At 42.9% G+C, this 25599-nt stretch overlaps 1 protein-coding gene and 1 long non-coding RNA gene across 3 annotated transcripts in view; one reads left to right on the top strand and one right to left on the bottom strand.

The window, feature by feature from the left end:
* Positions 1-7743, bottom strand: part of Mkln1 (muskelin 1) — a 127914-nt gene extending 120171 nt beyond the window's left edge. The window contains exon 1 of one of the 2 annotated variants that reach the window (XM_038320221.2): positions 7598-7743. In XM_038320221.2, the coding sequence (XP_038176149.1) occupies positions 7598-7695 (98 nt within the window). In that variant the 5' untranslated portion in view covers positions 7696-7743. The remainder of the gene's footprint in view (positions 1-7597) is intronic. The other variant, XM_038320222.2, reaches the window with a different exon arrangement.
* Positions 7744-7811: 68 nt separating this feature from the next.
* On the top strand, positions 7812-24620 carry LOC119807965. Its single transcript, XR_005284380.1, has 3 exons — positions 7812-7933; positions 8319-8392; positions 22030-24620. It is a non-coding gene; the product is annotated as an uncharacterized LOC119807965 (long non-coding RNA).
* The last annotated feature ends 979 nt before the right edge of the window (positions 24621-25599 follow it).

Raw genomic sequence — 25599 nt, 5'->3', positions numbered from 1 at the left:
CACACACATCATACAAACACACAAAATAATAAAACTTAATTTAAAAAAAAAACAATAGATTACAGAACATTTGAACAGTAAAATCCACAAGTTTGACTTTTGAAACATACAAGACAGTCTGTAACAGAATAAAGTCTTTTCAAGAGTACATAAATTTATCAAAATACTGAGCCATAAAACTAATCCCAGCAAAGGTATGAGTTTATTCAGAGTATGTTCTCTAGCCATAGCAAAGCTAAGAATTCAACATAAAAAAGATAGCTACAGAGCCTGGTGTGGTGATGCACCTTTAATCCAGCACTCAGGAGCCAGAGGTAGGTGGATTTGAGTTCAAGGCCAGCCTGGTCTACATAATGTATTCCAGGTCAGCCAGCCAAAGCTAAAATAGTGAGACCTTGTCTCCAAAAAGAAAAAAGAAAGATAAGACAAGACAGACAGAAAACAAAATATTAAAAAGTAAATAGAAGATCCCCAATTCAACATTGAGCAAGGAAGCCAGGCATAGTGGCACAAACAGGACACCGAGGCAGGGAACTTGACTGACACAGGTGTTGAAGAGAGACCAGCCTGGTCAATACATACATAACCCATTAGGGGGAACAGAAAATGAAAAGACCAAATTCTAGCCAAAGAATAAATGAAAGTTAAATCTGGATAATGTAATGGTTAAATGGTTAAAAAAATTAAACTTAAGGGGCTGCTAATTCATACAAACAGAAAATCCTACAATCTTCAACACATATATTAGAACTAATAGCCTCATTTTCCAGTTCTCATTACCTGTCATCCAAAGTATATTAGGCTCAGGCATCTCACTTAGTTGCTACTTTGCAACTTTATAGGGGCAAATTTCAGGTCACTCAAATCAATTCCATATGAAGATAAAAGTGACTTTTCTTCTGTATATCTTAAAAGATGAATAATTCTTAGTGGGTAACATTTATTTTATCATAAGCAAAAGACTATTTAAATAAACTGCATTCTTTTTACCTGTAGCACACACATACACATGTATATGAATGTATATATACATATGCATATATAAACAACCATTTTTTTTTTATTTTTATTTTTTTTATTTTTATTTGAAGGATTTTTATAAGTCATGGGGCTTATAAACAAACGATCTTTCTGAGAGAAGTATTATCCTAAAGTCCGCTGACGAGAAAACTGCTTTCCCAAAGAATGCCAATATTAAAGGCAAAACAAAAACTATTACATTACTGGGCCACAATGCAATACCAAAGAAAGACATAAGTGTGGGAAAGGGATTTGTTGGAGAAGGGAGATAAGAAAAAACAGAACCATCATATGCATATGTAAAATTGCCAAAGAATTTCATAAAAAATTTTTAAATTTTTTTCATTACGTGTATATATGTTTGTATATGTTTGTATGTACATTATCTGAGAGTAAGTGACCACAGGGGCCAGAAGAAGGTGTAGTATACAGGTGGTTATGAGCTATACATGGGTATTGGGGATTGAACTTGGGTCCTCTGGAAGAACAATGAGTGGTTTTAACCACTGAGCCATCCCTCCAGCCCCTAATCAATTTTTTAAAAGGAAATAATTCTATTTATAATAGAAATTATTTTAATGAAAAAGGAAATAACAATAAAACTGACAAAAGAAAACATAAAACTCTAAAGCATTCAAATAAACAAAGGATAAATAAATGGCAAAACAAAACAAAAAGAAACAGAAAGCACCTACCACATTAAAAAATGGGGAGATGGCTCCCCGGCAAACTGTTACTACACAGCGTGAGGAAGCTCTGAAGCTCAGCTCCCCGCACATGCACACGCATGGAAAGCAGACGTGGCAGCGCTGAGGGTCAGAGAGGTAGATCCATCCCAGCAGCTCACTAGCCTAGCCTAATAAGACAGACCCTGTCTTCAAAAAGAATGTGAGGGTGTGAGGGTAGAGTTCTCAGCAGGTCAAGGTGCTTGCCAACAAGCCTGACCATCTCAAGATCCACAGGGTTTGCCCTCAGAGGTAATTCAGACAATATATCAATAGTCTATATTCAGCCTATAGAGATCAACCATTCTATAAATTTTCTTCTCTAAAATAATTTTTCACAGACTTTAATAGCTAGTATTATAAATAAGCAATAATCATTTTTTGAAACATTCTATAAATCTCTCATTTCTAAACCATCAGGATGGCTCAGCAGTAAAAGCCAGCGAACCTACGACCTGCATTTAATCCCAAGACCCCACATAGGATGGAAAGAACTAACTCCCAATTGTCCTGATTGTCACAAGCACATGCACACACACAAGCCATAAATAAAAATGTGACTTAAGTAAAATCAGGAAATCTCTCATTTCTAAAGGTAATTCCTGAATGACCGAAATGTAGCAGAATTGAATGGTTATAAAGCATTGAAATACATATTATCTGCATATGAAACATCAAGAACTTCCTGTATCATGCCCAAAAAGTTAATGCAAATATTAGAGCCATTTGTTCCTCTACTTTTTTTTTCATAGACAGGATCTCATTATATATACTAGCTGGCTTCAGACTTACAGAGATCTACCTGCCCCTGCTTCCCAAGTGCTCGAGTTAAAGGCTAAGGCAAGAATGTTGGTTCAAATTGAAGTTCAGCCTGGATTACATAGTAAATTCTATGCCAGCGTGGGTTATAGAGTGAGACCTTGTTTCAGAAAACAAATGAAGCTGGGCATGTTGATGCTCACCTTTAGTACTAACACTAGGGAGGAAGAGGCAGAAGGATCTCTATGGGTTGGAGGCCAGCCTGGTCTACACAGTGAGTTCCACAACAATCAGAGCTACATAGTGAGACCCTGCCTCAAAACAAAATAAAACAAAAACAAACAAAATTAAAAACAGAAACAATGTGATTCTAAATTACCAAGAATGTTAATGACCTAGCCCAGGTACCCAGAATTCAACAGTCTACAGAAAACAGCAAATAGTCTTGCTTAAAGTGCCTTTTTAATCCAGCCATTCAACACCTATAACTCAGAACTAAGGAGTTTCCTTTTATTCTGCCTCATCAGTGCCAGGTGTAGTGGTGCATCTTGTAAGCCCAGCAACTGGGAGTAAAAGGCAGGAGGTTCAAAGACAAACAGTTAAACACACAGCAAGTTCAAGGTTGACTGGGCTATGAAACAAACTCAGCTAGAAAACAAGTTGGAAGACTGACTACATAAGGCTCTATCTTTAAAAAAAATTATCAAAGAATCTCACTATTCATAGTTACCAAAGAATAGCAAAAGCAAAGATAAAATTAAAGTAAAAGGTTAAATAGGAAACCAATTAAATAAAAATCACTGTCTAGAATATAAATGTATCCATGCAAGTGAAAAAAAAGAATATTCAATCTCATAAGAAAATGTCTATTATATAAAATGAACGTCCCTTACCCAAAATGACTGGAACAGAATATCTCTCTCTGATTTTGGAGTTCTTTAAATTTTGGACTTTGATGACTAAGAATCTCTAATACAGAAATTAAAAATCCAAATTGTCCCCAAATCCATATGCTCTAAAATCCAAAACATAGATGCTCAAAAGTTTCAGATTTCAGAGCTAATGAATTTTCAATTAGAAATGCTCAGCTCTACTTACTTAAGTATACTAAAGAGCAAAAAAAGGACATTAAATACTAAGCTGAAAATATAAGCAGGCATGACAGATCTGGAATCATGAATCTGAAGGATGGGCAGGAATCTCTGCATGGGGGGATTAGGGTAATTTACATTTGTTTCTGTGGATATTTAAAAACTATTCTAACTACAAACTTTGTCCATTTCTGCAATGAGAACAAAACACCTACTTATTTTTAAATGTGAAAATTTTTAATTAGTTGAGCTGAAATAAATTCGCCTATCTTAACCAAATGTTACTATTAAAATTATTTAATTCATTCAAATAAAATAAATTTGAGAATTACTCCCCACCAATGGAATTATCAAAGATGTAAAGTCAGCTTTAAAGACTCAGTTTTCATAGCAAAACCATAAATACCAATATAAAATACCCCTCACTGTTCTAACTTAAGAGCAAATTTTGTCTGCAGGCACAGAACAATCACATTGCATACTGAAGCAGCTCAAGGAACTTGTTAAGGAAGTCAGAGAGCCCAGGACAAGAGTCCTCCTCCTCAGATCTGAGCAGGGTAACCTCTGTATCTCAGGTTCCCTAGCTGTAAAACATGTATCACATTCATCTTGGTGTTTGGGCAGAGATTAAGTCTAGGAACTCATCTAACTGCTTGGTAGAGAACCGAAGACAATAACTGCTTGTTATTGGTAGAGCCAGTAAATAGTGGGCTTAAAGAAGAGCTTGTCAAACCTCTGGAAAGCTGTATGGTGTGGGCAAGTATCTTACATATTGTCTCAGCTTTGTCATCTGTAAAACACAGGAAACTCGTTGCAGGTTTGTGCTTAAGATTAAACAAAACTATATGAAAAAAAGCATCTCGGGGACAGTGAGTAACTACAGCCAACATTATCACAACCTACAACAATAAACATCTAAGAATAGGGATCACTATAAAATGTTTTTACATGTAGTATGTTCAATTCTATCAATGATCACTTACATGTACCTTTTTAGTTCTCAAATTAGGTATAAATTTTAGAAACAGGTAAAATACAAGCAAATTAAACACACTGGAAAAATAAAAGGCCAATATTAGTTTCCAAGTTTTTTAAAAAATGTGCTATCTTTAACTAGACTTGTTTTAACATTTTAAGGTTCAAATCAACCTTAAGAGTTAAAGGAGAAATGGCTTTCTAGAAAGAAACCTGAGATTGGAATTCTTCCGTGACTTCATGGTGTGGGGGGTGGGGTAGTCCTATGTACATGTGGTATATATGCACAGAAAAGTGTGTGTGCCAGAGAGGCCAGGAGGACATAAGGTACCCTACTCTATCACACTCCACCTTGTTCCTTAAAGTCAGAGTCTCTCACTGAACCTAGAAGTAGGTTGGGACTCAGCCTCAGGGTTCTTCCAGTCTCTACCCCACCAAGAGCAACAGGGTGACAGACTCGCCATATGAATCTGTCCATGCTATGATTTGAACTTGGGTCCTCAAGCTTGTACAGAAAACACTCTCTAGACCTTTACCTGTCTTTAAACAGCTAACTAAAATACAAACACCTTTACTTGAGGAATTCTTTCTATGATTCCTCATACAAACATCTGTATAGAAGCAATAAAGAAGCAGTGGTTAGGGTCAGGGACGGTGGAGCCAGAGTCCAGTCTCACACAGGTGAATGGCCTCTCCATGTTTCCACATCTGGAAAATGGAGACCTGGGAGGGCAGAGAGGACATCACAGGTATCACACAGATAGCCAAGGTTAACCTTAACTTTACTATGGAACTGAGGATGACAGCAAATTTCTGATTCTCTTGCTTCTGTTTCCTAAGAGCTTGCATTACAAGCATCTCCTACACAGCTCAGCTTTTTGAGAGTCTTAAAAAAAAACTGTTAAGGATTAAATGAGTTTAAACACTTGAAGTATTCATAATACAGACTGGCATATGAAAGACATAAGATCTCACCACCCCCAAAATGCCTAGATTTCTGTCAATAAATATTTGCTGTTTTGTGAAACAATTTCAACAAATGGTTGGCTACACTTAAAAAAAATCGCACCTGCTTAAGACATTGCATAATACCTTTTACTGTCTCACCCCATTGGAGGTCATTTAGACCCCATCTCAAAAAAAAAATCAACCCCTTTCTTAAACTTCCCATCATACAAAGTTATAACAGTCATGCTTACTAACATAAATTCAGAACCAAGAATTTTACAATTAAAGTAGGCACACACCAACTAGCCTGACAAAATTCTCAATCTCAAGCCGCGTAACACTCAACCACTCTCCTTCAAAGGAAAGTTTTCAGATTACTAAACTCTACAGTGCTTTAAAATAAAAAACTATACTACATTTTTTTTTTTAAATTTTTTTTTTTTAAATATTTATTTATTATGTATACAATATTCTGTCTGTGTGTATGCCTGCACGCCAGAAGAGGGCACCAGACCCCATTACAGATGGTTGTGAGCCACCATGTGGTTGCTGGGAATTGAACTCAGGACCTTTGGAAGAGCAGGCAATGCTCTTAACCACTGAGCCATCTCTCCAGCCCCCCTATACTACATTTTTAAAATGTCACTGAGATTAAACAAAATACACTAAACGAGGGTACAAGTTATATGTGTGTTGCATACTATTTTTCCAACGGCCTTAAGAAACCTATAGCGATGGATTTCTCCCAGTTACATTTAAACTGCAATAGCAGGTTCCGTCCACTCCAAATCAGCATCTGATTAAAGTCACTATCCCACCAGATCAACTCTAAAGAAATGCTTTCTTCTTTAACGTGCCCATACAAAACAGGTAACTCAAATGGGATTTGGGATTTCCAAGTCTTGTGCCTACACCAGAAGTTTAAAGGGAGGGCAGCCAACCTAATCTGTAAGTAGTCTCCCTCAAGATCAGAAAAAGAAAAACGCCATTCGAGGTAGTGGAACGCCACCAACTCTTTAACCTAGACCCAGAAAAACGTGAAGTAGCTTCGGAGTCAAAGAAGAGTTAGCCAAAACAAAAAGCAAACAAAAACAGAGGTTCTGGTACCTACGGACACATGGCAACTTCAACTGAAGGTTAGTGTTGATCCAGCTCACCCTCAAATTAAAAGCTGGGTTCCAACATCAATCGGGGATGTGGCCATGTAGCAGCCACCACCAGGCCACAACCGGCCAGATGAGACCACAGGTCAGCAGCCTGCGCTGGGCCAGGGCTACAATGTCTCATTGGCAACCCTTGACCTGGTGAGTAGGAGGGCAGGTTGGCAGTCTAGGAAGATTCTTCTACAGGCAGCTTCGCTTTGAGAGTTCTGCCTGAGACGCTACATCTGGACAAATGTGAGGGATTGTAAAAATATAAATGCGGGGGGGGGGGCGAGGAATCATTGTTCTGTGCACTGCCGAGAGGCAGTCATTTTATTTGTATAGCTACAGAAAAATACATCAGTTCTCTGTTTTGCTCCTGAAGCCCTTTCTGCTGAGCTGGTAGTTCCGTAAGGCGAGCAAGCACGCCCCCAGACCTGCCTCCTTCCCTAGCTTCCCCAGAACTTCCAGCCCCCACAGCAAAGCCCTCCAAGTTCCTGCCGGGATGCAGATGGGCTCCCTAACTTCTCCCACCGCCCGGGCAGAGCTAAGCACTTTTAATGCGGGCTCCGGAACTCCGCGGCTGCACGGGCCGAGGCGCCCTGGAAGGGCCCGGTCCCCGACGCCCCGGCCACCTCTGATGGCGGGGGTGGCTCGCACGCCCGCCCGCTCGCCCGCCCGCCGGACCCCGAGCCCCGCTCCACCTCAACTCCCTCGCCGCCGCCCCGAGCTCGTTCCCCGGGCCCTCACCCCGGCCTCGGCCCGCCAGGCCGGAGCTCTCGGCCGCCGCGCCGAGACGCTCCGCTCCGGAGGCCGCGCGTCCCCCTCACAGGCCCCGCCTGGGCCTCTCGGCTCCGCTGCCCTCCACCGCACGCTCGGCTCGACCGCGCTCCCGCCGAGCAGCGCCGACAGCTCGAGCGCGGGGCCCCGCACTTACTCGGGAAGGTAGGTGGAGGAGAAGGAGCTCCACTTGTGCAGCGCGTAGGGCAGAAGCCGGCACTCGGGCGCCGCAGCAACAGCCCCGCCAGCCGCCATCTTGTCAGCACCGTAGCGGCCGCCACCGACCGCCGGCCCCGCCAGGAGGAGGGCGGGGACGTGGCCTGCTCTTAAAGGGGCCGCACCGCGAACCCAAACGCGCTGGGCGGGGACTGGCTGGTTGGCGGCAGCTTCCTCCGGTTTCCCACGCTGTCCTTTCCTAGCTGACCCTCCCGAGAAAGCTTTCCCGCGAGGCTGGAAGAGGAGTGGCAATGAGGACTTTTCTTACAAGCTGCAGGTAAAGACAAAGACAAGAACATTTTTTTGGGGGAAAAAAAATCTTAGTTATAGAACAGGAAGGGAAAATGAAATCCGCTTTGGAAAGAGAATACCTTTCCGACTTTGGAAACCACTGCCCTAGCCTGATCATAAATCCTTTAAGGAAACAGTGGTGAAGAGAATTGAAGTGCAATAATAGTGTATGGTCTTTGTCTCTGGACTTGTCCTGAGGTTAAAAAAAAAATGTCCTTGTCACCGTGTTCCAGGGTCAGGCGGAGGCAAGAAAAGGAAAAGCTAGTGTGTTCTGCTTACAGTCTCTAATGTAATGTCTACATTGTAAACATTTCTTGTGAGCCCTCTCCTACTAATAATATTCTTGTGGCGTCGTTTTTTTTTTCTTCCAGAAACGACATTAAACCACATACCAGGAGAACGTTCTTAGAGTTGGAAAGCTGTGCATCATCAATTGTCTCTGTTGGTAGGTCTGCTTGCTTTTGATTTTAACATAAATTTAACCCAAACATTTGAAAAGAGAGAAACGCTTGAGAAAAGACCATGTCCTCTTCAGAAGCAATAGTGAGTACACCGTCACCCTGGCTTCCCCCCCAATACACACACTGTTCAGAAAGCCAGAAGGGCATCATCCCAGCTTCTTATCACAAAAGGAACACCTGGTCTAAATATATGGCAAAGATAGATAATACTCCCATCTGTAGCGCGAATTCTAATCAGTATTAAAAAAAAGAGTCAGATACCAGGGTTAATGCTGAAGATAAGAGAGGCAGAGAATCAGCCACTAGAGAGTTCTTACTCTACCAATGCTCACACCGAAGCGGAGATCCTGTCTCTGCTAACCCTCAGACTGCATTCATCTCTATGAATCCTCAGATTGCTCTGAGCTCCTGTCTCCTCCCGCCTTATATTCCTCTCTCTGCCCAGCCATATCCCTTCCTGTCTCCACCTCTCTAGTGCTGGGATTAAAGGCAAGTAACCCCCCCGCCCCCCAAGTACTGGAAATAAAGGTATGACCCATCACCACCCCACTCTTTCTCTTTTAGACTGGATCAATATTGTGCAGCCCAGGGTGGGCCTTGAACTCACAGAAATCCATCTGCCTCTGTCTCCCAGGTGCTGGGATTAAAAGGTATGAGCCACCACCACCCCATTCTTTCTCTTTTAGACTGGATCAATTTTGTGCAGCCCAGGGTGGGCCTTGAACTCACAGAGATCCATCTGCCTCTGTCGCCCAAGTGCTGGGATTAAAGATGTGTCTGCCCTCTATGGCTAACTAGTGACTTAGGTCTGCACTCTGATCTTCAGGTAAGCTTTATTTGTAAGATTACAAACCAAATATCACTACACCCACGTAGTAGCTGTTTGTCAGGGTATAAATATTTACTTCCTTGCTTAGCCATTGACATTACCAAAAAAATGTGTCACTCCTTGCCTAAGAGGTTGGACTCCTGAAAGCTTGGATGGTGTCTTTATGTCAAGCTGAGAGTGAAAAAACTCAAGCAAAGAGTTTCTCAATAAATGATCAAGTGAACCAATGCTCTCTTTGTTTATGATCGTTAACCTGCCCATCAGCCCTCTCCATCTCTTTGTGGGATTCATTTCCACTGAAGAAATTTTTGTAGGGCAAAAGAACCAGTAAAAGAAAATCACCCTGGCCCTAAAACCAGAGTTAGTGAAAGAAACCCACCCTGGCTCTGAGACCCAAGCCAGTGAAATAATACTTTCGCCCTGAACCCAGAACCAAATGCACCCTGACTCTGAAACTAGACCCAAAGAAACACACTTGGACCCTAGAATCAGAGACAGTGAAAGAAATATGCCCTGACTCTGAAATGAGAGCCAGAAGGTTAAAAAAGGCCAGTGAAAGAAATATACTTTGACCCTGAAACCAGAGCCAAATCTGCTTCTGAACAACTAAGATGAAAATCAGCCAATCCCTGTGCAGGGAAATGAACCAATCACTGAGCAGAAAACCAACAAATCCCTGAGGAGCTATCTAATCAATATGAGCTCAAGGGACTGAAATCTGACCAATTCCCATCCTGATACTCTTCTCCCTGGAAAACCTCTGCCCCTCAGAAGCCCTGTATAAGCCCTGCACCTGTTCAGTTTGCTGCTGCCCCTTTTCCACCTGGCAGAGGCAGCCACTCTCCTGGACTCTTGAATGAGGTTTGGGTGAAGACCTTTTGCACCTTCCCCTAGCCTAGCAGAGTTGCTACTGTCCTGGGCACCAGAGCTGAACTGTAACAGCTTCACTGGGGAAACCCTTTCCTGCCCAAGAAGAGCTGTTACATTGGGGGAAACCTTTCCCTAGAGCAGGATTGCAAACTGCTATGTTTACTGTGACCTGTGCTATTCCTTGGCTCCCTATTGCCAGAATACTTTTCCATCTGAGCTGTAACACTCAGTATTCTCAGGTCCATAATTTCCAGAATACTCTTCCATCCGAGCTATAACACTCAGTATTCCCTGGCCCCCAACTGATACTTTTCCATCTAAGCTGAAACACTTAGTATTCCTTGGTTCTGGACTGCCAGGATCCCTTTCCCTCTGAGCTGCAGTGCTTACAATTTTTGTGGTGGTCTTTACTAGGATACCTTAGAAATGTCAGCTAGTCCCCAAATATAATCAGTCTTTAAGATTCCTGTGCTTTAAGGGTGAGACTTTGTTAGGAAAGGGTACAATCCCAGAGGTAACTGCAAAGATGGTGGGAAAGGTTGTCTCCAAAAAGGAGATGAGGACCAACAATTTGCTAATACCTTTCCTTACCTCAGTCTTAATAAGTACTTTCTTATTTTTCCAGGCATAGAATTATATAGTTCCCGATCAAACTTTGTGAAAAAAAAAAAAACAGGTCTAAACCAATTCTTTTTTATCAAGATTTTTATCAAGATTTCTCCCTTCCCTTTCCTTCCTTCAAGCTTCCCATGGAACCATTTGCTTGCCTTCAAATCCACGGCCACTTTTTTTATTAATTGTTATTACATGCATGTATGTACTTGTATATAAATATTTATTCCTAACTATAGCCTGTTGAGTCCATATAATGTTACCTGTATGTACGTCTTCAGGGCGGACCATTCCGCACTGGACAACCGATTAGTGTGCTCTTCCCTAGGGAGGGCCACCTCGCCAGCTTCCAGCTTTTCGAAGCTGCTCCTTGTTCTTCATACAGCTTTGAGGCCCCTTGGGCTTCCTTCCCCCACCTCTCCCCGACCCCCAGGCAGTTTTAAGCCAATTCTTCTTAAGTGTTAAACTTTCCTGTAACTTGGGGGTGGAGGGCATGAAGTGGAAGTTATTACAATTGTTGTTTTTGCAGCAGAATCTGACTACCTCGACCTGACTGGGTTTGATTCTGCAGAGGACCTCTTGCCTCTGCTTCTCTTGAAGACTGAGCTTGCCATGCCCAGCTCTTCTGTGACTCTGTATCCCCTTCTGCTGTAAATGGCTTAACAAGGGGCCCTTCATTATCCCTGCAGCATGTGCTCAGGCTCTCTCCTTTTTCTGCTTTCCTTCACCCCCCTTCCTCCTCTGCACTCTATTACGGTCATACTAGTCAAGCATTCCAAATTGCTGCTTGCCTGGCATGCATCCTCTCTATCTCAAAGACACATTCTGTTCCTGGCCTCCCCATCCCATATTTTATCTGGCTGACTCTGCTTGCTCTTCAGACCATTTGATCTTGGAAAATCTTTCCTAATCACCTATTTTAAGATTACTTGACATTTTCTACATTTCCCTTAACATCCTGAGTTCCCCCCTCCTTAGCTTACCAATCATCACAATATGTTTCTGTTTCTTTTGTATTTCTCTGTCCTGCCGAAGATAACTCCCATTGTGGTAGGAGCCATAGATGTCGTAGCTATGTACTGGAGTCTCCATGTATTGTAGTCTAATAAATAGTAGATGCTCAGTGTTATTGAAGAATGAATCAATCGATAGTGCTAAAAGAGAGTTTCAATCAGAGGCAAATGGACTGCAAAGGAAACAGAGTGTCAAAACACTGCAAATATGTGTCCCTTAGCTATGACTGCCAAGCACAGTATAAAGAACTGGGGGATCACAGATTTCACAAATGATGGAAAATTTAAAGGAGCCCTATGCTAATAGAAATACAAACAGATGCATTGACACAAAACTTGTAGAAATGTGAACATTGGAGACGCCGGAAATTGCAGACTCTGCAGAGAATCCCTAACAGCTAGACTTCTAGGGGTTCATCTTTACCTCCTTCTGCCTTTGAGGCATGAGTTTAGGTGTGGGGGTTGTTTGCAGAGATGCACATGGAAGGCCTGGGTGTTGACAGCAGCCAGACAGTCACCCTGTGTCATTGCACTTCACAGATGGGGCCTGTTACACCGCCATGGAGCATGGGGACCATCGGTTTTCCGAGGTCAGCAGTGCTATGGTAACATGCAGTGTTAGTGTCCCAGTCTTCTTAGCCCCCAGAGGCCTTTGCAGTAGGTCTCTCAAATGCTTCCTCCTGAGGGCAGCTGATTATGACATTAGGATTTTGCCAGCCACTCTTTCTTTCTCTCTCACTGCAAGAAAGACTTCTTGGGGGAAGCTATGATACCCTACATGGTGATCAGAGGAGCCAGACAAGGTCTGACTTCATGAAACTAGCATTCTCTGTTTGGCCAACACGTATAAATCTGGATAATTTTTAGTATCTGCCAAATACTTAAAAGAGAATAATCCAGAGAAATTATTAGATTGGTCGGATTCCCTAAGAAGATAATATTTGAGCTACTGTTTATATAATGAGGAAGAGCCAACCACTATAAAAGACTGGCTTGAACCAGGCAATAGTGATATATGCCTTTAATACTAGCACTCAGGAGGCAGAGGCAGGTCAATCTCTGTGAATCCCAGGCCAACCTATGAATTGAGTTACAGGACAGCCAGAGATGTTATACAGAGAAACCCTGACATGAAAAACAAACAAACAAAGTCAGGCAAAGCATGGATCACTGACTGATGCTCTATTCCAGGAGACCCCGCTGCTCAGTGAAACATGCAGACCTTCTTTGGGTCAAAAGCCCATCCTGTTTGATCATACCACAATTCTTCCCAAATGAGTTGATAATTGGGAATAATTTCAATAAACTATGAAGTACTTTCAAATATCAAATGTTGCCAAGTAGTAGTAATAAAGGCCACAAGAGAGGCAAAGCAAAACAAGCACGGCTGAACCTGTTTTCCCGCCAAGGAACGTACCACTTGGCTGAGGGCAAAAGGCATTTGCTTATAGTCCAGGATGGGATTTCACAGTTATGCTTGGTAAGTTATACGCTGCCATGACAAAATACTTGAGACAGGGTAATTTAAAAAAGAAAGAAATTTATTGCTCATAGTTCCAGAGGCTGGCAGTTCAAGATGAAAAGGCCAACAGGTTCAGTGTCTCCTGAGGGCTGTCTTTCTGCTCCTAAGATGCCTTATGTCCTCGAGGGGAGATGTGTCATGGCAGGACACACAGTGATAGAGGAGAGCTAAGGAGCCTATTAGTTCCTTCTCACCTTTTGATAAGAGGACTGAGCCCATTTTATTTTATTATTTTATTTTATTTTTTGAGACAAGGTTTCTCTGTAACTTTGGAGCCTGTCCCAGAACTAGCTCTAGTAGGCCAGGCTGGCCTCAAACTCACAGAGATCCACCTGTGCTGGGATTAAAGGTGTGCGCCTCCGTCACCCAGCTACTGATTCCATTTTTGAAAGTAAAGCCCTCTATACTTACTGATCTTCTAAAAGTCCCATCTCTTAATTTGGGGTTACGTTTCAACATGAATGTTAGAAGAGTTATAATATTCAAACCAAAGCAAAAGATTAAGACATACTTGAAATAGACCAGAATATACTCATTGTTCTACATGGGCGATTAAAATAAGACCAAGTGTAGCAAGTCTTTCTCTGTACTGCCAGCTCCCGAATAACTGCATGGAGACTTATTAATTATAAAAACTTGGCCTTTAGCCTAGGCTTGTCTCAACTAGCTCTTATAATTTAAATTACCCCATTTATATTAATCTACATTTTGCCATGTGGCGTTACCTCTCTTCCATCTTGTACCTCCATGTCTGGCTAGTGAGTCCATCTTTCTTTTTCCCAGAGTCCTCTCTGTCCCCAGAAGTCCCACCTAACCTCTTCCTGCCTAGTTATTGGCCATTCAGCTCTTTATTAAACCAATCACCATGACACATCTCCACACAGTGTACAAATATCCTGCAACACAATAATTCATTAGTTAAGGAAAACAATCTTGACAGGCCCGTGAGGTTCTTGCTTTAGCTCACCAAGGATGCTCGGAGTTCATGGTCTCTAACAGATTTTGATAATTAGAACAGGTGACACATGACAAATTTTTCAATTTGCTGTCTTCTAAGCAAGCTCTGACATAAATGAAAAATGTCCTTTTACAGTGGTATTCAACATATGAGAACACTAATCCCGAAGTATGTTAGCTGCTGTGGCACCTAAGACATTTATACAACTGAGCTGTGTGCAGATGTGCATCTAGAACCCAACCCCTGATTTTTCTTCTGCATTTCATAAGAAATGTGTGTCATATATACATGAAATATATATATATATATGTATATATATACACTTATCTATGTTATTATTCTTCAAATTCTCTATGATAGGCATATGCTAGATACTCAAGAAACATGTTTCAGTCAGGCGGTGGTGGCACACACCTTTAATCCCAGCACTCGGGAGTCAGAGGCAGGCGGATCTCTGTGAGTTCAAGACCAGCCTGGTCTACAAGAACTAGTTCCAGGACAGGATCCAAAACTACAGAGAAACCCTGTCACAGAAAAAGAAGGAAGGAAGGAAGGAAGAAAGAAAGAAAGAAAGAAAGAAAGAAAGAAAGAAAGAAAGAAAGGAGAGAAACATGTCTCTTGGTTCCTTCTGAATTTCTTCTTGACAATATACAATTATGTTTCCACAAAATTCAAAACTGGATAGAATTAAAGGCATAAGATTGTCAGTCCCCACTTGGCAGGATCCAGCATCACTGAGGAGACAAGCCTCCAGGTGCACCAGTGAGCTATCATCTAGATTAAGGTTAGCTTCTGGGAATGTCTGTGAGAAATTATTTTGATTAGGTTGATTGTTATGGGAAGACTATTCTCTAGGAGGGGGATTCTAAACTGTATAAAATAAATAAAGCAGGCGGAGTGCTCACCTTCCTGGTTCTCTGCTTTCTAACTGTGGATGCAGTATGGCCAGCTACCTCAAGATCATGCTGTCTTTTGTACCTGTGATCTATGAGATAAAATAAGCCCTTTCTCCCGAGCTGCTTTTGTCAGTATGCTATTTTATCATAGCATCAGGAAAAGAAACTAAGGTAGAAAATTGGTATCAGGAATGGGGTAATTGCTATGGTAAACCTGACCACATGGCTCTTAAGCCTTTGGAATTGATTTACGGGAGGAATGTCGAAGAGTTTGGCACTTGGGACTAGAAAAGCCCTGGAAGGCTAGAAACAGAGCTTAAAGGGGCTTTGAAATACAAGAGTGTGGAAAAAATACAGAAAGTGGAGACCCAGCTCGTGAGTTATCAAAGGGAAACAATGACTACACCAGGAATTGAGCTAAGGACCATTTGTGTGATATTTTGGCTAAGACTCTAGCTTTGTTTTGTCTTTATCCTGAGAACTTGAATGAAGTTGAATTTAAAGCTAATAGACTAATTGTTTAGCAGAGGAAACTTTAAGTTAGGAGAGCATTCAGGCTAGTGGTAAGGAAGCTGTAATTGTTAACTAGAACAGCACCACTGAAAAGAGACCTCCTGCACTGCACTGGGAGGATTGGAAAGGCACCCCGAGAGCGAGATCCCACCCATCAGTGGCTCCGTATCATGAGCGTCTAAATTTGTTTGAAAGGAGAGCCTAGACATGAGTGTTCTCTGCTCAGACACCATCACCTAAGGACGTGTGTCATCAAGGTCAGCCCAGAAAGCTTATGAATACTGCTGTGGCTGTGGTCCAAGGGGGACAGGCTGCATCACGAGCTGGCAACAGAATTTAGCAGCATCGTCCACATGGCACTGGTATGGAAGTCATTAAAAAGGAAAACTTAGACGCAGTCATGGAGTCCTGACCTGTGGTATCAAAGAGCCACCGAGGCCAGGAAACATGTGGCAGGGTCACAGTCCCTACAAGGAGGCCATGAAAGGCCAGTGCATGAAGCTGTAAAGGTGACACCCAGCTTGCTGGGGTGACCAGGGGGCATTAGAGATGCGAGAACCATGGGGTGTTTGCCAAGGAGAACTGACAGCTCGAGTGGAGCCAGCCTAGGAGAGAGGCCATGTGTGCTACAGGCAGCAGAGCTGGAGCCGGGCCATCCAGGCCATTTGGAGCCCAGATGATTCTATTACAAACTTCTGATGCTACACACAAAGATGTGGGATTTGGTGTTTGCCCTCCTGGATTTTGGTCTCACTTTGATCCAATCATTCCTATGCCCCTATTTGTCCTTTTTGGAATGGAAATGTTTACTCTGTACTGTTTTACATTGAAAGTATGTAACTTGTTTTTATTTTATAGGAACTCAGTTAAGAGACTTGTAACTGTTATTGGCTATGACAGAAGTTCTCAACCTGTGAGGGGGATCAAACAACTCTTTCTTAGGGTCACCTATCAGATATCCTGCATATCAGATATCTACATCGTAATTCATAACAGTAGCAAAATTGTAATTATGAAGTAGCAATGAAAATAATTTTATGGTTGGAGGTCACTACAACATGAAAAACTACATTAAAGGGTTGCAGCTTTAGGAAGGTTGAGAACCACTGGGCTTTTTTTTTTTTTTTTTTTTGCTGTTGAGATGCATGCACTTTGCTTTATAAGATGGTTATGAGGCTGTGGGGATAAGGGAGTCAGGTCCTTCAGAACAGGAATTACAGATGGTTATGAGCCACCGTGTGGATTCTGGGAACTAAATCTGGGTTCTCTGCAAGAGCGACAAGTGTTTTTATGAGCTATCTCTCTGGCTGCAGAAGTACCTTTTCAACTGTAAGCGAGACCATTCCACAGGTAGGAATTCTGAAGTGGATAAAGTAGATAAAGTGAACTGAGAGCCAACATTCATCGTCTTTTGCTTTCTGACTCTGGGTCTAATGTGTCCAGCTGCCTCAATTCCCCTGCCACGGATGGAATGTACCCTTTCGGTATGAGCTGAAATAAACCCCTTTTCCCTTTTGTTAGGGTTTTGTGTTTCGTTGTTGTTGTTTGGTTTTGTTTGTCTGTTGGTCTGTTTGTTTTTATCACAGCAACAGTAAAAGAAACTAAGATATTAAAGAAAGTCCCCAGGGAGATTGGAACCATGAACTCACCCCATTGAACATTGCTTGAATACTAGGAGCTTCCTCTACTATCTCAGCTCTCACAACAGCCCAGCAAGTACTGAGATACTTGGATATCAAGAATCACCAAACTCAGCCAGGCAGTGGTGGCGCACGCCTTTAATCCCAGCACTTTGGGAGGCAGAGGCAGGTGGATCTCTGTGAGTTTGAGGCCAGCCTGGTCTATAAGAGCTAGTTCCAGGACAGGCTCCAAAGCTACAGAGAAGCCCTGTCTTGAAAAACAAAAGCAAGAAACAAAACAAGGCACCAAGCTCCTATTATGTGCCCTGTCTGTTATAAAAAAAAAATCCCATATGTATGCATCCTCACCATCGCTCCAGGACTCAGGATTCACAGAGCTAAGAGGAAGAATCTCTGATATATTCCTAAGACTAATAGTTATGATGCCAGGCTGTGGTGGCTCATCCCTGTGATCCCAGCACTCTGAAGGTCAAGGCCAGCCTGGTCTACAGTGTGAGTTCCAGGACAGCCAGAGCTGTTACACGGAGGAACCCTGTCTCCAACCACCACGCACACATACCCGCAAGAAAGAAAGAAACAAAAAACCTAACAGTTATGAAGACTTTATTTTTTTTCCAGTGCTGGGGAGGGGCATACTAGACAAGCCCTGTCTACCACAGCTGCACTCCCTAGCCCTTAAATCATGTCTTTAAGCCAAATGCTGTCAAAAAAAGAAAAAAAGAACAAAAGAAATGCCAAAAAGACAGATGTGATTTTCTTGTTGTTGCTGAGTAAAGTGGGTAGTTAGTTTGGGGTTATTTGTTTCTTAAGTCAAAGGTATTTCAGCCCTTTGCCCAGCAGGGCCTTCGGCCAAGTCTCTAGTGAACCTAGACGTGGGCTTCAGGTGTGAAGTTCAGGTCTGTCTTCTCCCAGGAGGGGGCAGCAGCAGCAGCAGCAGCCGCGGCCCCGGTAGTGTCAGCGGCTGGGGAAAGAGGGCAGAATGCATCTGCTCTCCCATTGGCATTCAAGCCTAGAAATTCCTGGTTCCAGAGACCACTTTATCCCTTCCTAGGTTTGCTGGGTTTGTTTGGGGCCAGGCCCTGGGAGTGCAGGAGCTGGCAGAGAGTCCTCTTTCTAAGTGCCTAGCTTTCTCTGTAAACATTTTGGTCTAGGCTGTGACCTTGAGGCATGTGGGAAGGAGGCTGAGAAAGTCTCTAGCCAACAGAAAAAGGGCTTCAAAAAGAAACAACCAGTAACTGAAACTCACAGCCCGACAAGCATAACTCTGGAGGGCACCACTCAAAGAATAGAGATTCCTGACCTGGGCTCGCAGCCACCAGCCTGCTGACCTTGTCCTTGAACCTGCCGGAGCTGCTATTCTTACCAACCCTTTGTGGAGTACAGTGATCTTCGAGTTCCTGCTGATTTTTAACTGGCAGGAGGTGAGCCTGTACAAATGTGCACGCATAGCTGACTGCTAGAGGCCCACCTCGCATGTCACTCACTCTGTGTCTTTGGACAGGTTCTCGAGCTCACTACAACCCATAGGGACCTGCCTGTCCCACCTTTCCAGTGCTTGGGTTAAAAGAGCACACTGCTACTCTGGGCTTTTTTCCATGGCCACTGGAGATCGAATTCATTCCTCATGCTGGAGCAACCAGCACTTTTACCCAACCAAGTGATGGCCTCGGTCCTCATTTTTAAATTTCACTTTTAGTATTTGGATTAAGAAGGACTGCCCTTCACCCTTGCAGCATTTAAACACATCTTAGACACAACAAAGCACTGCTTGGTTCCAAGTTAATCCCAGCTGAGGACATATCCTGGTTTGGCAGACACTGCCAGCTGCATAGGAGGTAGGCAGAAGTCCCAGGAAATGTCTGGATACCGCACAGCTATGGAGGGACTGTCAACTGCTGGAGATTGCTTTGCAAATTACCACATCCAAATGAAGCCGACAAAATGATATTTCAAAAAAGCAATTAACGCTGATTCCTAGTGTATTTGGAACCAAATGGCCTCGGGGGCTGAGGGCAGGGTGAGACTGCCTCAGAAAAACTGTAGCCCCAGCCTTCCTGGTTGACATGTCCAAGGGTAAGGAGCTTTGAAATCAGACTGGTTCTGTGCTCTCCTCCCCCACCCATACCTGGTTTGTGAAAACCAGGCATAACTAGTTCCTCTCGTTTCTCTCTTTCATCCAGTTGGCTCTAATTCCCTTGTTTTATTAAACTTCCATCCATTCATTGAAGTAAGCATTTATCCATCCTCTCCTGTGTACCAGGGACAGAGAGTATATCTGGCTTATTCAGAAATGGTTGGTATAAAAAAATACAGTATGAGTGGGTAATATTGGAGATGGCAATAGTCTTGTTTCTGTAATGCCGCAGACCAAATGTCATATTTCCTGATGATGGGTACCGACAGAATAGAGCAGAACCATCTAGAAATAAGCCCATAGTTCCATAGAAGTTGGCCCCCAAGAGTCTGTCACGACAACTCTTTTTATACAAAAGACGTCATATTGAAATCCCTTCTCCAATTGGAGCATTGGCTCCAGAAAGCCAGTGTCGGCGTCAGTGGGACGCATACATGGAAACAGAAGCTGGGGGGTGACTGTGATAGGAACGCTGCTCATCAGAAATAACTGCAGACAGCTAGCTCTGTGTTCGAGAGGAGAACCCAGAGGGCAGCTCAGAGGGCACGGGGACACAGGGATGTCCAGGATGACACACAATGTCCTAGGAGTGGCACACAGCAAAGGGGAAGTAATCTGTGTCTCCTGGTTCTACCACATCCCAGATCAATTGGAATTAAATTGACATCCAAGGTTAAAAAGATAGTAGATGTCCTTGGAATCCATTCAAGGTCAAAAAGATGGTAGACGTCCTTGGAAACGAGTTGAATCATCTCATGTCCTAGAGTAGCTTGCGGGAGTTTGTTCTCTCCTTCTACTTTGTGGGTCCCAAGGATTGAACACAGGTCATCAAGCTTACCAGCAAGCACCTTTACTCAATGAGTCCTCTTGCCAGCCCTCAATTGCAAAGTTTTGTAGAAGACTATCGTGTTGATAATTTTTTTATTTATTTTGTGGGTTCATGTGTTCGTGTGCCCTTGAGTGCTGGGGGAGGGGATGGGGCAGTGCTTGTTGGTAAGTTCCTTTGCCTGCTGAGCCATCTTGCTAGTCCCTGAAAATTATGATTCATATTCTTGCATATTTATGGATAATTCTCTAATCTTCTTCCCAGGTCTACAACCAACCTAAAGCGATGCCATATACTAAATATACAGGACAAAGGTTCAGAACCTCTGACCTCTGACTTCATTTTCTCCAACTTGAGTTGGGGTGTACTGACTTGTTAAGACACATGCATTGCCTTGGTTTCTTTCTTTTTATTATTATTATTTACACAGAGTCTTACTATATAGTTTTGGATGGCTTGGGACTTACTGACCAGGCAGCTCTGCCTGCCTCTGCCTCCAGAGTGCTGAGCTGAAAGCTTCTGCCCCGATGCCTTACCTATCTGTTTCTCTCACCATCGCTGTGATAAAATATTCTGACCAAAGCAACTTGAGGAAGAAAGGGTTTATTTTAGCCCCCAGTTCAAGGCCCTGTCTCTCACATTAGGGAACTCACAGGAGCAGGAGCTGAAAGCGGCTAATCATGGGACATCTGCAGTCAGGAGAGAGCAGCGAAGGCCTGCCTACTAGTGTTCAGCTCCCCGAGTCCAGGATTCAGTTAGGGAACGGCACCACTCAAGGTGAAGGGTCTTCCTACTGAATGACAGTCCCTGCCAGGCTTGCTCAGAGGCCATCTCCCAGGTGATTCTAGAGTTTTCTCAAATTAATGACACTAACCATCACATGCTTTTAAAAAAATCAATCTAAGTATTTTTGCAGGGAGATGGGTTTGAGGCAGGGTTTCTCTGTGTAGTCTTGGCTGTCCTGGAACTCACTTTGTAGACCAGCCTGGCTTCGAACTCACAGAGATCCACCTGCCTCTCCCACCTGAGTGCTGGGATGTGCGCTACCACCACCTAGCTCTAATCTAAATCTTGGGCTTTTGTCTGACTTCGTTTGTTTAATTTCCCTTTTTACTGATTTCTGTATTTTCTGATTTTATTTTTGATAGTTTCTCACTATGTAGTGCAGAGAGGCCTGGAACTCAGGTTCCTCCCGCATTAGCTTTGCAAGCATTAGGACAGGCATACCCCACCAGGCCTGACCTTATTTATTTGTCTCTGTATGTGCAAGCTGGAAAGGAGAGAGAGACAGATGCAGAGACAGAGAGAGAGACAAAGAGAGACACAGAGAGAGAGCCTGTGTAGGCCAGGCTAGCTTCCAACTGTCAATCTTCCCTCAGTCTCCCCTGAACCGTTCCCTCTTTGCCCAGCATTCTCTTCCGTCTTCTCTCTTCTGTCGGTTCTGTCCATCACTGCCGTTCTGTCTTAACTTCTCTTACCCCTGATCTGACCCTGATTACTGTCTGGTTCTCTAGCCTTTCCGCAGCTCCCATCTCCCTTCTCTGTCCTTTTCTCTGACCCACAGTTCCCTCTTTGCTCTAGTCCGTCATCTTTTCCCCCTGAAGCTCCTTCATTAGAAAATACAAAAGAATAAAGCAGTCAGACATTTATAATTTTATTATTCAACAAGATACTTTATTTTTAAGAGCAGATAAGTACTAAAAATAGATTTTTTTTCCCTCCAAAGACCCTAAAAAAGAAGGGGGGTAGAACCCTTGCTCACAGTTAGTGTGTTCCTTAAATACTAACTGTAATAATTATTATTTTAGTGATTTCCTGGATTGGCCACAGATGACTTTGTTCATGTAGCTCATTGACCCTTGGTTGGAAAGTCCTTCTCAGTTCTTCATAATCCAAGACAGCAGCTGACATCAATGTAAAAAGAGAAAGAAGCTAAAAACAGTTGCGTGTGTACGCCCTGAATTGCATATTCAGTTGCAAAATCATCATCATTATTATTGTAATTACAGAGGGGAGGCATTTCAATAATTGTTCAAAGTGTCTTCTTGAGGAAATAAGTAAATCAGGGCCAGCTGTCACAAGCCAATCTACAATAATGATCCCCGTATGTGCGTCTTCGGGATTCATAACAATCTACAATAACAAATTTGTGCATTCGTCTACTGTCCCTGAACAGCCTAAAAAAAATAACAAACCTATGATCCGCTCTGATGTCTCACTTGGTAGTTCACTTGGATTTTTAAAACAGCATCCTTGAATAACCTTAGAGTCAATAACTGCCAAACAAAAATTGCATCACCAATTTAATAACGAACAATGGTGGGTAGCCTGGCATCCGTCCACCTGTGACAGGATGGCCACAAACCGAGGTTTCTGAGCCAAGGGGAAGCCAGGTAGACAGATCTGCAGACAATGGAGACTGTTTGGAAAGACCCATCCACTGAGGCAGACGAGCTCTTTTGGCTTGAGAATTACAAACAGAAACTGTGAAGGCCTTGTTTTCAGCCTACTTGTGAAATCGGCCCCAAGTATTTCAGATTTCGCTCCTCCCAAGATCCAGCTGTGAAATGACTAACGGATATGAAGTGACACCACACCAGGAACTGATGTGCCACTTCACTGAACGGAACACGTCCCTGACAGAGGCCGTCCTCGTAGATTAATACCTATGAGAGACGGCACAGAGAAAGTACTGGGCTGCACCACCCCATAGGCCGAAAGACAGATTTACTGGGGATCGAGGCAGAGAGAAAAGCAAACTGCTGGGGAAACAAGAAGATTTTATATGACACCCAGCAGAGTAGGGATCTGAGCTGACACGGACGGTTGGATTGACCCGGAACTAGATGCTCTTGCCTGACATAGCTGCTGGCCTTTGGGGGAAGATTAAGGGGCAAGATTCCTGGTAAACAGAAACCTCCAGAAGAGAGCTGCTTTTCTAGTGAACATAAACCTTCAGGCTTGCTCAAAATCCTTCGGTTTACCCAGCCAAAGTCCTCCTGTTTAGGACAATGTCACCTGCACTGCCATTTTGGAGGAAGGAGGATTTTGGACCTGACAATACCCTGGATGCTTTAAAGAGGACCAGCCAAGCACAAGCACAGAGCAATTACAAAGAATGAGAATCATCTGAGAGCCTTCTCAAAATGTCCTCATATCTTGGTAGCTTTGAATTGTGGTTATATCTCTAATTTCGTGTTCTCGAAGAACCTGCAGAGACAGGGAAAGAAAGAGGAGAAGGAAAATTGCCGATCACATTGCTTTTCTCTCGCTGGACCACTTAGGCTTTTCCAAATCCAAGTTTTGCTGAAGGCTGGGCCTGAGCCAGGAGAGAAGGGTGAATGACCTCAAGCTGCTTCACGAGCTTGCCAGCTGCTCTGCTGCAGCCTTCTTAGGTGCTAAGAATCATCTTCCTCATCACAATGGCTCAGTACATTTCCATATTTGCACTCCCAGCTAAAAGCGATTTAAGCAGCGTGCAACCTTATCTCGCTTCAGTAGTTGAGAGATTTCCTTCAAAAGCATCAGAAGGGGCATTGAGAGACATTTGGGAAGTGGTGTTGAGGTATATTTTGCATATTTTTAATTGTAAAAGTAAGACTTAACAATGATGAAAATAAATGGAAACTCCAAAACGGTTTTGTATAAAAAGACAAAGATGCCCTTGCTTTTATCACAAGTTAAAACTCTGAGAACTATTTCTCAGCCTATATTTTCCATATAAGGATATAGAATGCATACAAAATTTCTATTCAGAGTGATTATGTAAATACACAGTATCTTGTATGCTGTATCTAATAATACGTCAGCAAAATTACATGTCAGCACATGGAGATCTTGTAGTCACTATATGTGCCGTAAAGCCGACCACTGCCTAATTAATGGACATTTAAATTCTTTGCTCTTTATACTGTTGTTATTATTACAAATAACGCTCCCATCAATAACCTTATATTTAGAAACCTCTGTTGTGACTTTATCCATAGAATAAATTACTTCAAAGAAATTTCTAGATCATAATACATGTGCATTTAAGATGTACACTCAATGACAACTCTTCCTTGCTCAGCATGTGCAAGGTCCTAGGTTCAAACACACACAATTAAATGCTTCCAAATTGCAACCTTCCCACATTGTCCTGATTCAGTCTCCATAGCAGTGTACATTCACTGAGCTTTGCTGAGAAGCACATTTTATTGAACTTAAACATCTGTCACTCAGAAGCATGGGTATGTTCTCACGGCTTGTATTTTTCTAAGCACTCGTGAAGCTGAACATGTTTTCCAAGGGATTTTGACCACACGTACTTTTTTCCTTTTTTTAAAAGATTTGTTTATTTGTTTGTTTGTTTGTTTGTTTATTAGGCATACAATGCTCTGTTGACATGTACACACCAGAAGAGGGCACCAGATCTCATTACAGATGGTTGTGAGTCACCATGTGGTTGCTGGGAATTGAACTCAAGACCTCTGGAAGAGCAGCTGGTGCTCTTAACCTCTGAGCCATCTCTCCAGCCCCGCACACCTACTTTTTGTTTGTTTGCTGTTGTAAGACAAGTCCTCATTCTGTAGCCCTGGCTAGCCTGGCACCCAGAGCGAGCTGCAGCCTGCCTCAACTTCCCCTCAGGACTGGGACTGAAGGTATGTTCCAGCACATCAACACCATTCTTATTTTTAGGATGTGAAGTATTTGTTCACGTTCTTTGCCCATTTCTCTGTTCATTTTGGTTTTTTTTTTTTTTTGGTAGAATTGTGAAACTAAGATCTCCTTGCATAATGCATAAGCACCTTTTCTGTTGGACCGCAGAGAATCTCTCCCCTCTCCATTTGTCTTTGGCTTTCTCTGTTTACAGTCTTTCCGCTGCCATGCTTGTTGTCATTATCCTCATTTTCACCATGGAAAGGTTTTAAATGTTTGACATAAATTCATTTATCAGTACTTTCCTCTTTGGCTTCTGAATTTGCTTGTGTTTTAAATGTTAGTTGTCTTATAGTGGGGCCTCTTTGTAGTATAGTTTGATTCGAACTCTATTGTGTCACATGGTACAAACTAAGAAATTCTTCTGGGTATAGTGGCATACATCACTGATTCCAGAATCTAGGAGGTGAAGGCAGGAGAACTGCTGCGAACTCAAGGCTAACGTGGGTTACATAACAGGACCCGAGCTAGGTAAACATGGGACTGGGAAGATGGCTCAGGTGGTTAAGTGCCTACCAAAAGCATGAGGATTGCAGTTTGGATCCCCAGAAGTCACATAAAAAAGCTTCGAGAGGTTGTATACATCTGTAACCCGAGCACTAGGAGAATGGAGACAGGGAGGTCCCTGTAGCTCATAGCCAGCCAAGCTAGCCAGTGAACACCAGGTTCGGTGAGAGACC

This window comes from Arvicola amphibius, chromosome 2 (genome assembly GCF_903992535.2).
Source record: "Arvicola amphibius chromosome 2, mArvAmp1.2, whole genome shotgun sequence".
NCBI lineage: Eukaryota > Metazoa > Chordata > Mammalia > Rodentia > Cricetidae > Arvicola > Arvicola amphibius.
The sequence above is the reverse complement of the archived record's forward strand: the minus strand, read 5'-3'. Positions and strand labels throughout refer to the sequence as shown.